Genomic DNA, 12,738 nt, shown 5'->3' with positions numbered 1-12,738 from the left:
GACCACATTTGGAGTATTGTGTGCAGTTCTGGTCACCTCATTATAGGAAGGATGTGGAAACATTGGAAAGGGGGCAAAAGAGATTTACCAGGATGCTGCCTGGTTTGCAGGATAGGTCTTATGACGAAAGGTTGAGGGAGGTAGGGCTTTCCTCTTTGGAATGGAGGAGGATGAGAGGCTACTTAATAGAGGTTTATAAGATGATGAGGGGGATAGATAGAGTGGACGTTCGGAGACTATTTCCTCGGGTGGATGTAGTTGTTACAAGGGAGCATAACTATAAAGTTCAGGGTGGGAGACACAGGAGGGATGTCCGAGGTAGGTTCTTCACTCGGAGAGTGGTTAGGGTGTGGAATGGACTGCCTGCTGTGATAGTGGAGTCGGACACTTTAGGAACTTTCAAGCGGTTATTGGATAGGCACATGGAGCACACCAGAATGACAGGGAGTGGGATAGCTTGATCTTGGTTTCGGACAATGCTCTGCACAACATCGTGGGCTGAAGGCCCTGTTCTGTGCTGTACTGTTCTATGTTCTATGTATCTCTTTATAGACCAGAGAGTCAGTGATCAACCTGACCTGGGATCTCCTTATAGAATACTGAAGCAGTGAATAACTTGTTTTGGGATCCTGTGAGCAGTGTATAAATGGGGAATCCGTTCTGCAGGCTGCTTTTTGTGAACAGTGTTTCTGATCTCTCTCCAGATCAAATGAAGTGTCACGTTGAGCCAGTGTCAGGAATCTATGGCTGGTGGGGTTCAGAAACCACCTTCATCACTGCACTGGAGCAGTGCCAGAGATTAAACTTCAGACCAGGTCTTCATCTGGTGACATACATGCAGCCTCGGAACAACTCACAGCCTGACAAAGTGAGCAATGTGGAGAATATACTACTCACTCTGAGTCGCTTCAGAACGGGGAACCCCAGCCCTACGGTCGCCCCACCCCCAATGCAGCGCCTCTCTCTTTCGCTCCCACTCTCCACATGATCTCCCCCACCCGCCCTAACTGCAGGATCTCCTCCACCCGTCCCTATCGCAGGATCTCCACCACCCGTCCTAACTGCAGGATCTCCCCCACCCACCCTAACTGCAGGATCTCCTCCACCCGTCCCTATCGCAGGATCTCCCCCACCCGCCCTAACCGCAGGATCTCCCCCACCCGCCCTAACCGCAGGATCTCCCCCACCCGCTCTAACCGCAGGATCTCCCACACCCGCTCTAACCGCAAGATCTCCCCCACCCGCCCTAACCGCAGGATCTCCCCCACCCGCTCTAACCGCAAGATCTCCCCCACCCGCTCTAACCGCAGGATCTCCCACACCCGCTCTAACCGCAAGATCTTCCCCACCCGCCCTAACTGCAGGATCTCCCCCACCCACTCTAACCGCAGGATCTCCCCAACCCGTCCTAACTGCAGGATCTCCACCACCCGTCCTAACTGCAGGATCTCGCCCACCCGCTCTAACCGCAGGATCTCCCCCACCCGCTCTAACCGCAGGATCTCCCCCACCCGCTCTAACCGCAGGATCTCACCCACCCGCTCTAACCGCAGGATCTCCCCCACCCGCTCTAACCGCAGGATCTCACCCACCCGCTCTAACCGCAGGATCTCCCCCACCCGCCCTAACTACAGGATCTTCTCCACCCGTCCCTATCGCAGGATCTTCCCCACCCGCCCTAACTGCAGGATCTCCCCCACCCGCCCTAACTGCAGGATCTTCCCCACCCGCCCTAACTGCAGGATCTCCCCCACCCGCCCTAACTGCAGGATCTCACCCACCCGCCCTAACTGCAGGATCTTCCCCACCCGCCCTAACTGCAAGATCTCCCCCACCCGCCCTAACTGCAAGATCTCCCCCACCCGCCCTAACCGCAGGATCTCACCCACCCGTCCTAACTGCAGGATCTCACCCACCCGCTCTAACCGCAGGATCTCCCCCACCCGCCCTAACTGCAGGATCTCGCCCACCGGCCCTAACTGCAGGATCTTCTCCACCCGTCCCTATCGCAGGATCTTCCCCACCCGCCCTAACTGCAGGATCTCCCCCACCCGCCCTAACTGCAGGATCTTCCCCACCCGCCCTAACTGCAAGATCTTCCCCACCCGCCCTAACTGCAAGATCTTCCCCACCCGCCCTAACTGCAAGATCTCCCCCACCCGCCCTAACTGCAGTATCTCCCCCACCCGCCCTAACTGCAGGATCTCCCCCACCCGCCCTAACTGCAAGATCTCCCCCACCCGCCCTAACCGCAGGATCTCACCCACCCGTCCTAACTGCAGGATCTCACCCACCCGCTCTAACCGCAGGATCTCCCCCACCCGTCCTAACTGCAGGATCTCGCCCACCGGCCCTAACTGCAGGATCTTCTCCACCCGTCCCTATCGCAGGATCTTCCCCACCCGCCCTAACTGCAGGATCTCCCCCACCAGCCCTAACTGCAGGATCTTCCCCACCCGCCCTAACTGCAAGATCTCCCCCACCCGCCCTAACTGCAAGATCTCCCCCACCCGCCCTAACTGCAAGATCTCCCCCACCCGCCCTAACTGCAGTATCTCCCCCACCCGCCCTAACTGCGGGATCTCCCCCACCCGCCCTAACTGCGGGATCTCCCCCACCCGCCCTAACTGCAAGATCTCCCCCACCCGCCCTAACTGCAGGATCTTCCCCACCCGCCCTAACTGCAAGATCTCCCCCACCCGCCCTAACTGCAGGATCTCCCCCACCCGCCCTAACTGCAGGATCTCCCCAACCCGCCCTAACTGCGGGATCTCCCCCACCCGCCCTAACTGCAAGATCTCCCCCACCCGCCCTAACTGCAAGATCTCCCCCACCTGCCCTAACTGCAGTATCTCCCCCACCCGCCCTAACTGCGGGATCTCCCCCACCCGCCCTAACTGCAAGATCTCCCCCACCCGCCCTAACTGCAGGATCTCCCCCACCCGCCCTAACTGCAAGATCTCCCCCACCCGCCCTAACTGCAAGATCTCCCCCACCCGCCCTAACTGCGGGATCTCCCACACCCGTCCTAACCGCAGGATTTCCCCCACTCGCCCGTACTGCAGGATCTCCCCCACCCGCCCTAACTGCAGGATCTCCCCCACCCACCCTAACTGCAGGATCTCCCCAACCCATCGTAACTGCAGGATCTCCCCAACCCATCGTAACTGCAGGATCTCCCCCACCCGCCCTAACTGCAGGATCTCCCCCACCCGCCTTAACTGCAGGATCTCCCCCACCCGTCCTAACTGCAAGATCTCCCCCACCCGCCCTAACTGCAGGATCTTCTCCAACCGTCCCTATCGCAGGATCTCCCCCACCCGCCCTAACTGCAGGATCTTCTCCACCCGTCCCTATCGCAGCATCTTCCCCACCCGCTCTAACCGCAGGATCTCCCCCACCCGCCCTAACTACAGGATCTTCTCCACCCGTCCCTATCGCAGGATCTTCCCCACCCGCCCTAACTGCAGGATCTCACCCACCCGCCCTAACTGCAGGATCTTCCCCACCCGCCCTAACTGCAAGATCTCCCCCACCCGCCCTAACTGCAAGATCTCCCCCACCCGCTCTAACCGCAGGATCTCCCCCACCCGTCCTAACTGCAGGATCTCCCCCACCCGCCCTAACTGCAGGATCTCGCCCACCCGCTCTAACCGCAGGATCTCCCCCACCCGTCCTAACTGCAGGATCTCCCCCACCCGTCCTAACTGCAGGATCTCCCCCACCGGCCCTAACTGCAGGATCTTCTCCACCCGCCCTAACTGCAGGATCTTCTCCACCCGCCCTAACTGCAGGATCTTCCCCACCCGCCCTAACTGCAGGATCTCCCCCACCCGCCCTAACTGCAGGATCTTCTCCACCCGCCCTAACTGCAGGATCTTCCCCACCCGCCCTAACTGCGGGATCTCCCCCACCCGCCCTAACTGCAGGATCTTCCCCACCCGCCCTAACTGCAAGATCTCCCCCACCCGCCCTAACTGCAAGATCTCCCCCACCCGCCCTAACTGCAGGATCTCCCCCACCCGTCCTAACTGCAAGATCTCCCCCACCCGCCCTAACTGCAGTATCTCCCCCACCCGCCCTAACTGCAAGATCTCCCCCACCCGCCCTAACTGCGGGATCTCCCCCACCCGTCCTAACCGCAGGATTTCCCCCACTCGCCCGTACTGCAGGATCTCCCCCACCCGCCCTAACCGCAGGATCTCCCCCACCCACCCTAACTGCAGGATCTCCCCAACCCATCGTAACTGCAGGATCTCCCCAACCCATCGTAACTGCAGGATCTCCCCCACCCGCCCTAACTGCAGGATCTCCCCCACCCGTCCTAACTGCAAGATCTCCCCCACCCGCCCTAACTGCAAGATCTCCCCCACCCGCCCTAACTGCGGGATCTCCCACACCCGTCCTAACCGCAGGATTTCCCCCACTCGCCCGTACTGCAGGATCTCCCCCACCCGCCCTAACTGCAGGATCTCCCCCACCCACCCTAACTGCAGGATCTCCCCAACCCATCGTAACGGCAGGATCTCCCCAACCCATCGTAACTGCAGGATCTCCCCCACCCGCCCTAACTGCAGGATCTCCCCCACCCGCCCTAACTGCGGGATCTCCCCCACCCGCCCTAACTGCAAGATCTCCCCCACCCGCCCTAACTGCAGGATCTCCCACACCCGTCCTAACCGCAGGATTTCCCCCACTCGCCCGTACTGCAGGATCTCCCCCACCCGCCCTAACTGCAGGATCTCCCCCACCCACCCTAACTGCAGGATCTCCCCAACCCATCGTAACTGCAGGATCTCCCCAACCCATCGTAACTGCAGGATCTCCCCCACCCACCCTAACTGCAGGATCTCCCCAACCCATCGTAACTGCAGGATCTCCCCAACCCATCGTAACTGCAGGATCTCCCCCACCCGCCCTAACTGCGGGATCTCCCCCACCCGCCCTAACTGCAAGATCTCCCCCACCCGCCCTAACTGCAAGATCTCCCCCACCCGTCCTAACCGCAGGATTTCCCCCACTCGCCCGTACTGCGGGATCTCCCACACCCGCTCTAACTGCAGGATCTCCCCCACCCGCCCTAACTGCAGGATCTCCCCCACCCGCCCTAACCGCAGGATTTCCCCCACTCGCCCTAACTGCGGGATCTCCCCCACCCGCTCTAACTGCAGGATCTCCCCCACCCGCCCTAACTGCAGGATCTCCCCCACCCGCCCTAACTGCAGGATCTTCTCCAACCGTCCCTATCGCACGATCTCCCCCACCCGCCCTAACTGCAGGATCTCCCCCACCCGCCCTAACTGCAGGATCTTCTCCACCCGTCCCTATCGCAGGGGGCTCTGCCCCCCGCCCGCTCTGCCCCCCGCCCGCTCTGCCCCCCGCCCGCTCTGCCCCCCGCCCGCTCTGTCCCCCACCCGCTCTGCCCCCCGCCCGCTCTGCCCCCGCCCGCTCTGCCCCCCGCCCGCTCTGCCCCCCGCCCGCTCTGCCCCCCGCCCGCTCTGCCCCCCGCCCGCTCTGCCCCCGCCCGCTCTGCCCCCGCCCGCTCTGCCCCCCGCCCGCTCTGCCCCCCGCCCGCTCTGCCCCCCGCCCGCTCTGCCCCCCGCCCGCTCTGCCCCCGCCCGCTCTGCCCCCCGCCCGCTCTGCCCCCGCCCGCTCTGCCCCCGCCCGCTCTGCCCCCCGCCCGCTCTGCCCCCCGCCCGCTCTGCCCCCCGCCCGCTCTGCCCCCCGCCCGCTCTGCCCCCCGCCCGCTCTGCCCCCCGCCCGCTCTGCCCCCCGCCCGCTCTGCCCCCCGCCCGCTCTGCCCCCCGCCCGCTCTGCCCCCCGCCCGCTCTGCCCCCCGCCCGCTCTGCCCCCCGCCCGCTCTGGCCCCCCCGCCCACTCGGCCCCCCGCCCGCTCTGCCCCCCGCCCGCTCTGCCCCCCGCCCGCTCTGCCCCCCGCCCGCTCGGCCCCCCGCCCGCTCGGCCCCCGCCCGCTCGGCCCCCCGCCCGCTCGGCCCCCCGCCCGCTCTGGCCCCCGCCCGCTCTGGCCCCCGCCCGCTCTGGCCCCCGCCCGCTCTGGCCCCCGCCCGGTCTGGCCCCCGCCCGCTCTGGCCCCCGCCCGCTCTGGCCCCCGCCCGCTCTGGCCCCCGCCCGCTCTGGCCCCCGCCCGCTCTGCCCCGCCCACCCTTCCCCCCGCCCACCCTGCCCCCCGCCCACTCTGCCCCCTGCCCTCCCTCTCTGCCCCCTGCCCTCCCTCTCTCCTCCCTCCATCTCCCCTCCCTCCCTCCATCTCCCCTCCCTCCCTCCATCTCCCCTCCCTCCCTCCATCTCCTCCAACCCTCCATCTCCCCTCCCTCCCTCTCTCCTCCGTCCCTCCCTCTCCCCTCCCTCCCTCCCTCCCTCCCTCCATCCCTCCATCTCCCCTCCCTCCCTCCATCTCCCCTCCCTCCATCTCTCCTCCAACCCTCCATCTCCCCCACTCCCTCTCTCCTCCCTCCCTCCCTCTCTTCCTCCCTCCCTCTCTCCTCCCTCCCTCCCTCTCTCCCTCCCTCCCTCTCTCCTCCCTCCCTCTCTCCCTCCCTTCATCTCTGCCTCTCTCCCTCCCTTCATCTCTGCCTCCCTCTCTTCTCCCTCCCTCTCTCCACCCTCCCTCTCTCCTACATCCCTCTCTCCGCCCTCCCTCCCTCTACTCCCTCCCTCCCTCCCTTCCTCTCTCCTCCCTTCCTCTCTCCACCCTTCCTCTCTCCTCCCTCCCTCTCTCCTCCCTCCCTCCCTCTCTCCTCCCTCCCTCCCTCTCTCCTCCCTCCCTCTCCTCCCTCCCTCTCCTCCCTCCCTCTCCTCCCTCCCTCCCTCTCCTCCCTCCCTCTCTCCCTCCCTCCCTCTCTCCTCCATCCCTCTCTCCTCCCTCCCTCCCTCCCTCTACTCCCTCCCTCCCTTCTTCTCTCCTCCCTTCCTCTCTCCTCCCTCTCCTCCCTCCCTCTCTCCTCCCTCCCTCCCTCTCTCCTCCCTCTCCTCCCTCCCTCTCATCCCTCCCTCCCTCCTCTCTCCCTCCCTCCCTCTCTCCTCCCTCCCTCTCTCCTCCCTCCCTCTCTCCTCCCTCCCTCCCTCTCACCTCCCTCCCTCTCACCTCCCTCCCTCCCTCTCTCCTCCCTCCCCCTCTCTCTCCTCCATCCCTCTCCCCTCCCTCCCTCCATCTCCCCTCCCTCCCTCCATCTCCCCTCCCTCCCTCTCTCCCCCAACCCTCCATCTCCCCTCCCTCCCTCTCTCCTCCCTCCCTCCCTCTCTCCTCCCTCCCTCCCTCTCTCCTCCCTCCCTCCCTCCTCCCTCCCTCCCTCTTTCCTCCCTCCCTCTCTCCTGTCTCCCTTCTTCTCTCCTCCCTCCCTCCCTCTCTCCCTTTCTCCTCCCTCTCTCCCTTCCTCTCTCCTCCCTCCCTCCCTCCCTCCCTCCCTCCCTCTCTCCTCCCTCCCTCCCTCCCTCCCTCTCTCTTCCCTCCCTCCCTCTCTCTTCCCTCCCTCCCGCTCTCCTCCCTCTCCTCCCTCTCCTCCCTCCCTCCCTCTCTCCTCCCTCTCCTCCCTCCCTACCTCTCTCTCTCCCTCGCTCTCTCATTCCTCCCTCTCTCATTCTTCCCTCTCTCCTCCCTCCCTCCCTCTACTCCCTCCCTCTCTTCCTCTCTCCTCCCTTCCTCTCTCCACCCTTCCTCTCTCCTCCCTCTCCTCCCTCCCCCTCTCCTCTCTCCCTCCCTCTCTCATAGAACATAGAACAATACAGCGCAGTACAGGCCCTTCGGCCCACGATGTTGCACCGAAACAAAAGCCATCTAACCTACACTATGCCATTATCATCCATATGTTTATCCAATAAACTTTTAAATGCCCTCGATGTTGGCGAGTTCACTACTGTAGCAGGTAGGGCATTCCACGGCCTCACTACTCTTTGCGTAAAGAACCTACCTCTGACCTCTGTCCTATATCTATTACCCCTCAGTTTAAAGTTATGTCCCCTCGTGCCAGCCATATCCATCCGCGGGAGAAGGCTCTCACTGTCCACCCTATCCAACCCCCTGATCATTTTGTATGCCTCTATTAAGTCTCCTCTTAACCTTCTTCTCGCCAACGAAAACAACCTCAAGTCCGTCAGCCTTTCCTCATAAGATTTTCCCTCCATACCAGGCAACATCCTGGTAAATCTCCTCTGCACCCGCTCCAAAGCCTCCACGTCCTTCCTATAATGCGGTGACCAGAACTGTACGCAATACTCCAAATGCGGCCGGACCAGAGTTCTGTACAGCTGCAACATGACCTCCCGACTCCGGAACTCAATCCCTCTACCAATAAAGGCCAACACTCCATAGGCCTTCTTCACAACCCTATCAACCTGGGTGGCAACTTTCAGGGATCTATGTACATGGACACCTAGATCCCTCTGCTCAGCCACACTTTCAAGAACTTTACCATTAGCCAAATATTCCGCATTCCTGTTATTCCTTCCAAAGTGAATCACCTCACACTTCTCTACATTAAACTCCATTTGCCACCTCTCAGCCCAGCTCTGCAGCTTATCTATATCCCTCTGTAACCTGCTACATCCTTCCACACTATCGCCAACACCACCGACTTTAGTATCGTCTGCAAATTTACTCACCCACCCTTCTGCGCCTTCCTCCAGGTCATTGATAAAAATGACAAACAGCAACGGCCCCAGAACAGATCCTTGTGGTACTCCACTTGTGACTGTACTCCATTCTGAACATTTTCCATCAACCACCACCCTCTGTCTTCTTTCAGCTAGCCAATTTCTGATCCACATCTCTAAATCACCCTCAATCCCCAGCCTCCGTATTTTTTGCAATAGCCTACCGTGGGGAACCTTATCAAACGCCTTATCTCTCCTCCTTCCCTCTCCTCCTTCCCTCTCCTCCCTCCCTCTCCTCCCTCCCTCTCCTCCCTCCCTCCCTCTCTCCTCCCTCACTCTCTCCCCCTCCCTCTCTCCCCCTCCCTCTCTCCTCCCTCCCTCTCTCCTCCCTCCCTCCCTCCCTCTCTCCTCCCTCCCTCACTCTCACCTCCCTCCCTCTCACCTCCCTCCCTCTCTCCACCCTCCCTCCCTCCCTCTCTGCTCCCTCCCTCCCTCCATCTCCCCTCCCTCCCTCCATCTCCCCTCCCTCCCTCCATCTCCCCTCCCTCCCTCTCTGCCCCAACCCTCCCTCTCTCTGCCCTCCCTCTCTCCTCCCTCCCTCCCTCTCTCCTCCCTCCCTCCCTCCCTCCCTCTTTCCTCCCTCCCTCCCTCTCTCCTCCCTCTCCTCCCTCCCTCCCTCTCTCCTCCCTCCCTACCTCTCTCCCTCCCTCGCTCTCTCATTCCTCCTTCTCTCCTCCCTCCCTCTCTCCTCCCTCCCTCTCTCCTCCCTCCCTCTCTCCTCCCTCCCTCTCTTCTCCCTCCCTCTCTCCTCCCTCCCTCTCTCCTCCCTCCCTCTCTCCTCCCTCCCTCCCCTCCCTCCCTCCCTCTCTCCTCCCTCCCTCCCTCCCTCTCTCCTCCCTCCCTCCCTCTCTCCTCCCTCCCTCTCCTCCCTCCCTCCCTCCCTCTCTCCTCCCTCCCTCTCTCCTCCCTCCCTCCCTCTCTCCCCCCTCCCTCTCTCCTCCCTCTCCCCGCCCGCTCTGCCCCCGCCCGCTCTGCCCCTGCCCGCTCTGCCCCCGCCCGCTCTGCCCCCGCCCGCTCTGCCCCCGCCCGCTCTGCCCCCGCCCGCTCTGCCCCCGCCCGCTCTGCCCCCCGCCCGCTCTGCCCCCCGCCCGCTCTGCCCCCCGCCCGCTCTGCCCCCCGCCCGCTCTGCCCCCCGCCCGCTCTGCCCCCCGCCCGCTCTGGCCCCCCCGCCCACTCGGCCCCCCGCCCGCTCTGCCCCCCGCCCGCTCTGCCCCCCGCCCGCTCTGCCCCCCGCCCGCTCGGCCCCCCGCCCGCTCGGCCCCCGCCCGCTCGGCCCCCCGCCCGCTCGGCCCCCCGCCCGCTCTGGCCCCCGCCCGCTCTGGCCCCCGCCCGCTCTGGCCCCCGCCCGCTCTGGCCCCCGCCCGCTCTGGCCCCCGCCCGCTCTGGCCCCCGCCCGCTCTGGCCCCCGCCCGCTCTGGCCCCCGCCCGCTCTGGCCCCCGCCCGCTCTGGCCCCCGCCCGCTCTGGCCCCCGCCCGCTCTGGCCCCCGCCCGCTCTGCCCCGCCCACCCTTCCCCCCGCCCACCCTGCCCCCCGCCCACTCTGCCCCCTGCCCTCCCTCTCTCCTCCCTCCATCTCCCCTCCCTCCCTCCATCTCCCCTCCCTCCCTCCATCTCCCCTCCCTCCCTCCATCTCCTCCAACCCTCCATCTCCCCTCCCTCCCTCTCTCCTCCGTCCCTCCCTCTCCCCTCCCTCCCTCCCTCCATCCCTCCATCTCCCCTCCCTCCCTCCATCTCCCCTCCCTCCATCTCTCCTCCAACCCTCCATCTCCCCCACTCCCTCTCTCCTCCCTCCCTCCCTCTCTTCCTCCCTCCCTCTCTCCTCCCTCCCTCCCTCTCTCCCTCCCTCCCTCTCTCCTCCCTCCCTCTCTCCCTCCCTTCATCTCTGCCTCTCTCCCTCCCTTCATCTCTGCCTCCCTCTCTTCTCCCTCCCTCTCTCCACCCTCCCTCTCTCCTACATCCCTCTCTCCGCCCGCCCTCCCTCTACTCCCTCCCTCCCTCCCTTCCTCTCTCCTCCCTTCCTCTCTCCACCCTTCCTCTCTCCTCCCTCCCTCTCTCCTCCCTCCCTCCCTCTCTCCTCCCTCCCTCCCTCTCTCCTCCCTCCCTCCCTCTCTCCTCCCTCCCTCTCCTCCCTCCCTCTCCTCCCTCCCTCTCCTCCCTCCCTCCCTCTCCTCCCTCCCTCTCTCCCTCCCTCCCTCTCTCCTCCATCCCTCTCTCCTCCCTCCCTCCCTCCCTCTACTCCCTCCCTCCCTTCTTCTCTCCTCCCTTCCTCTCTCCTCCCTCTCCTCCCTCCCTCTCTCCTCCCTCCCTCCCTCTCTCCTCCCTCTCCTCCCTCCCTCTCATCCCTCCCTCCCTCCTCTCTCCCTCCCTCCCTCTCTCCCCCAACCCTCCATCTCCCCTCCCTCCCTCTCTCCTCCCTCCCTCCCTCTCTCCTCCCTCCCTCCCTCTCTCCTCCCTCCCTCCCTCCTCCCTCCCTCCCTCTTTCCTCCCTCCCTCTCTCCTGTCTCCCTTCTTCTCTCCTCCCTCCCTCCCTCTCTCCTCCCTCTCTCCCTTTCTCCTCCCTCTCTCCCTTCCTCTCTCCTCCCTCCCTCCCTCCCTCCCTCCCTCTCTCCTCCCTCCCTCCCTCCCTCCCTCTCTCTTCCCTCCCTCCCTCTCTCTTCCCTCCCTCCCGCTCTCCTCCCTCTCCTCCCTCTCCTCCCTCCCTCCCTCTCTCCTCCCTCTCCTCCCTCCCTACCTCTCTCTCTCCCTCGCTCTCTCATTCCTCCCTCTCTCATTCTTCCCTCTCTCCTCCCTCCCTCCCTCTACTCCCTCCCTCTCTTCCTCTCTCCTCCCTTCCTCTCTCCACCCTTCCTCTCTCCTCCCTCTCCTCCCTCCCCCTCTCCTCTCTCCCTCCCTCTCTCATAGAACATAGAACATAGAACAATACAGCGCAGTACAGGCCCTTCGGCCCACGATGTTGCACCGAAACAAAAGCCATCTAACCTACACTATGCCATTATCATCCATATGTTTATCCAATAAACTTTTAAATGCCCTCGATGTTGGCGAGTTCACTACTGTAGCAGGTAGGGCATTCCACGGCCTCACTACTCTTTGCGTAAAGAACCTACCTCTGACCTCTGTCCTATATCTATTACCCCTCAGTTTAAAGTTATGTCCCCTCGTGCCAGCCATATCCATCCGCGGGAGAAGGCTCTCACTGTCCACCCTATCCAACCCCCTGATCATTTTGTATGCCTCTATTAAGTCTCCTCTTAACCTTCTTCTCGCCAACGAAAACAACCTCAAGTCCGTCAGCCTTTCCTCATAAGATTTTCCCTCCATACCAGGCAACATCCTGGTAAATCTCCTCTGCACCCGCTCCAAAGCCTCCACGTCCTTCCTATAATGCGGTGACCAGAACTGTACGCAATACTCCAAATGCGGCCGGACCAGAGTTCTGTACAGCTGCAACATGACCTCCCGACTCCGGAACTCAATCCCTCTACCAATAAAGGCCAACACTCCATAGGCCTTCTTCACAACCCTATCAACCTGGGTGGCAACTTTCAGGGATCTATGTACATGGACACCTAGATCCCTCTGCTCAGCCACACTTTCAAGAACTTTACCATTAGCCAAATATTCCGCATTCCTGTTATTCCTTCCAAAGTGAATCACCTCACACTTCTCTACATTAAACTCCATTTGCCACCTCTCAGCCCAGCTCTGCAGCTTATCTATATCCCTCTGTAACCTGCTACATCCTTCCACACTATCGCCAACACCACCGACTTTAGTATCGTCTGCAAATTTACTCACCCACCCTTCTGCGCCTTCCTCCAGGTCATTGATAAAAATGACAAACAGCAACGGCCCCAGAACAGATCCTTGTGGTACTCCACTTGTGACTGTACTCCATTCTGAACATTTTCCATCAACCACCACCCTCTGTCTTCTTTCAGCTAGCCAATTTCTGATCCACATCTCTAAATCACCCTCAATCCCCAGCCTCCGTATTTTTTGCAATAGCCTACCGTGGGGAACCTTATCAAACGCCTTATCTCTCCTCCTTCCCTCTCCTCCTTCCCT

General features: G+C 62.9%; 1 protein-coding gene across 1 annotated transcript in view; it reads left to right on the top strand.

The window, feature by feature from the left end:
- Nucleotides 1-707: 707 nt before the first annotated feature.
- The window catches only part of LOC140406208 (multiple epidermal growth factor-like domains protein 8), a 159,340-nt gene continuing 147,309 nt past the window's right edge, over nt 708-12,738 (top strand). The window contains exon 1 of the mRNA XM_072494351.1: nt 708-868. Within this exon, the coding sequence (XP_072350452.1) occupies nt 710-868 (159 nt within the window). The 5' untranslated portion in view covers nt 708-709. The remainder of the gene's footprint in view (nt 869-12,738) is intronic.

The sequence above is a fragment of the Scyliorhinus torazame genome, unplaced genomic scaffold, assembly GCF_047496885.1.
Source record: "Scyliorhinus torazame isolate Kashiwa2021f unplaced genomic scaffold, sScyTor2.1 scaffold_362, whole genome shotgun sequence".
NCBI lineage: Eukaryota > Metazoa > Chordata > Chondrichthyes > Carcharhiniformes > Scyliorhinidae > Scyliorhinus > Scyliorhinus torazame.
Note: the sequence above shows the minus strand (reverse complement) of the source record. Positions and strands in the feature narration are given on the sequence as shown.